Genomic DNA, 3,219 nt, shown 5'->3' with positions numbered 1-3,219 from the left:
AAAGCCTCCTCATACAAACGGAATGTTATATTTTCATTTGATTTTCATTTGTCCACAATGCATAATTTTGTTTTGGACCATACTACTTGACCTATTGATGTTGTGATTACCTAGGATTAAACAGGATTAAGACCTGTAGCCCTTGTAATCCCCAGATAATCTGCCAGGTTCTCTCTTGTGGTAGATAGTTTGGACCAGGAAAAGCACACTGGAAAATTGTAAAGGAATATGGAGATGAACAAGGGTTGTGGTGTAGACTGAATAATGTATCTCCTTCTCTTTGTCCACTTCCTACAGTGTTGCCTGTTGTTAGTCCACTCCTGTTCGTCTCTGTGTTTGTGTGTCTATCAAAATGGGAGCAATGGGACAAGACTCAGGTTGGGTACATTGAAGTTAATTTGCTTGTCTGAAATAGTACATGATCTTTAATGAAACAAATTGTTTTATTTATTCATAGTAGAGGAATGTGTCATGATTTGCCATGTGGTTTGTTGACATAATTACAACAGAATGTTGCAGTGAGTCAGACACGTGTCTTGCTACTCAGCCATAGATATTGAGTTTTGAGCTGGTTAACATAGTTCTTGGACTTCACGCTGCTGTGACTAAAACTACAGTACATGTACATTTTATAAATGTATCAGATGCTTTTATCCAAAGCAGTGGTCAAATAATGCATATAGAAGGTGCAGCAGAAGATCAAAGACCAGAAGTGCATAAAGTATTTTGGTGGTCAGAGTTAAGGAACAGTCGGTATTTCAGTTGCTTATTTAAAAGTCTTTATCAATACAATTCCAGATTTGTGTCCTGTCGTGATCGTCGCATGTCTGTAATTCCCTCTGATGCCCCAGCCGACACGGTCAAGTTCCGTCTGGAGAAGACTGCCATCTCCAGGGTGCCTCGTGCTGCCTTCTTCTACCTTTCTGAGCTGCAGTATCTGTGGCTGACCTACAATACCATCAACGCCATCCATCCTAGCAGCTTCGTCAATTTAAAAGTCCTGCGTGAACTGAGATTGGATGGAAACCTTCTCTCGGCCTTTCCCTGGGAGGCGCTGAGAGACATGCCTCGCTTGCGCAGTTTGAGTCTCCACAACAACCGACTCTCCAGCCTCCCTGCCCAATCTTCTCTCTTTCTTCCACACGTCACATATCTTGACCTCTCCAGCAATAGGTCAGTTAGACACTTTGGATGTCTGCAGATTTGTATGAATTACCATTCCAATGAATGTCACTATTTAGTTATCTGTCTGTTATACTGGCAATTTGATAATTATTTGATCATCTTAAAAAAAGCTAACCTCAAGCTGTTTTGTGGTTTGCAAAGTTTGCTGCTTAAGTATTTGTAGATTTTGTACACATTTCCATTGTATACTGGGGGAAAAAAACTTTTACAAGCTTTTATATGCAAAGAGTCTCTCCTTTTATGACAATCAGTCTCGCTCTAGTACATGAGATATATTCTTCCTCTGTTGTCTCTTTTCAAGGTTGACAACTTTGCCCTCTGAGCTTCTGGACCTTTGGCTTCCACTCCCTAGGCAGTCAGAAGAGCCAACACTGAGAAGAGTGTTAGGTAAGGAACACCACAATCTTACTGGAAGAGCTATTCATTCCATATCTGAAAGTTGGCATTATACTGTCAATCACATGAACTATACAAAAGCAGTCTAGACTAGTATTCTGAAACTGAATTGTGCACAATATCCTATTCTATTTGTATATCCAGGTCTCCATGATAACCCCTGGCTGTGTGACTGCCAGATCTCTGTGCTGACAACCCTCTCCAAGTTCCCAGGAAGCCCTGTATTCCTAACGGATCAGTTACTGTCCTGCAGCATGCCTGATAAACAACTTGGGGTCTCCTTCTCTCAGACAGATCCATCCCAGTGCATGAGACCTTCTGTTCAACCCTTGGCCACTAAGGTCACCTCCCCATTGGGTAGCAACGTAATACTCCGTTGTGATGGCACTGGCCACCCCACGCCAACCATCACTTGGACCAAAGTGTCTGTCTACAACACTGGTAAAGAAGGATGAGGAGTACAGGGTTGGCAAAACATGAATGTTATTTATGGCCGCATCTAAAATGATGTATCATAGTTTTTTCCCCAGAGTGCAGGTCTAGATTAGACTGAAGCCAAATATATTGTATTTATAATGATTTTGCATTTTGGAAGAATAGGGTTATGTTTGTGTATTACCTTTAGGAAAAAAGTTAATTATCAATGGTTTTGTAGTTTGTAGGTGTTTGACTATTTATTACATTTAGTCATTTAGTAATTTTTATATACATTTTTATATTTTTATTAATCATATAGTCATTTATAATCTCAACAGAATGCTGCCAACAACCGGACAACATAGCAATATCTGAAAATCTACCTAGGAGCTTAGATAGCTGTAAGTATGACCTTTCCACAACCAGATCATGTTTTAACATTCTTGCTGCCTTATTGCTCCTTTTTTTCCCATTACATTACAGTAATGCAGGAATCTCCTCGAGTAGGAAGCAGATGGTCCATCATCAGCCTCAATGGAATTTCATACAAAGATGCAGGGGAATACCGCTGTCAGGCACAGAACATGGCTGGAAAAGCAGAAGCTTACATTAGGCTTAAGGTAGTGGGATTTTTTGCTGCACCCCAAACCATTAAAAACCCTTTTGCGCAAAATACAAAACAAACACCAGCTATAATTTCAATATCCAACCCCCCCAAAAAGACGGAGAAAACTGAAAAAGCAAACAGTGTCACATTTAAAAAAAGGCTATTACTTAAAAAATCGGTGAAAAAAAAAAAAAGTTATAATACCTCTATCAAATCAAAAGGAAAATACCAGGATGAAATTATCACAAGGAAAACATTTGTCCGACGTAAAAAAAAAACTTCCTAGACCAAAAGTCAAGTCCCAATTGTACTTTATTGTGGACAATTCATCAAAAGAAGATTGGGGATAAGGATTAGCCTGCAGAGGGCACTCTAAATACAATAAGTGATTCCTTACTGTGGGGCCTTTACCTGCAAAACAGGATGGAGGGAATTGAATGAAAGCAATTAATTACGTGCAAATAATTTTGAACCTTACTATATCTCCCAACATCAACCTTAACTTGTAGCAGTTTTCTGTATTAAATCAACAATTCAGGCTCCTTATGGATCTTTTGTATACTAGGTTTAAATAACATCATTTTGTAATGTAACTATTCAGCGCCATCCCAGAA

At 39.3% G+C, this 3,219-nt stretch overlaps 1 protein-coding gene across 1 annotated transcript; it reads left to right on the top strand.

Moving 5' to 3' along the window:
• The first annotated feature begins 510 nt into the window (after positions 1–510).
• On the top strand, positions 511–2,962 carry lrit3b (leucine-rich repeat, immunoglobulin-like and transmembrane domains 3b). The gene is made up of 6 exons (XM_047051746.1): positions 511–518; positions 799–1,173; positions 1,487–1,572; positions 1,726–2,022; positions 2,482–2,783; positions 2,942–2,962. The coding sequence occupies exons 1-6, from the start codon at positions 511–513 to the stop codon at positions 2,960–2,962; spliced, it is 1,089 nt and encodes a 362-aa protein (XP_046907702.1).
• Positions 2,963–3,219: the final 257 nt, after the last annotated feature.

This window comes from Hypomesus transpacificus, chromosome 3 (genome assembly GCF_021917145.1).
Source record: "Hypomesus transpacificus isolate Combined female chromosome 3, fHypTra1, whole genome shotgun sequence".
NCBI classification, from domain to species: Eukaryota; Metazoa; Chordata; class Actinopteri; order Osmeriformes; family Osmeridae; genus Hypomesus; species Hypomesus transpacificus.
Note: the sequence above shows the minus strand (reverse complement) of the source record. Positions and strands in the feature narration are given on the sequence as shown.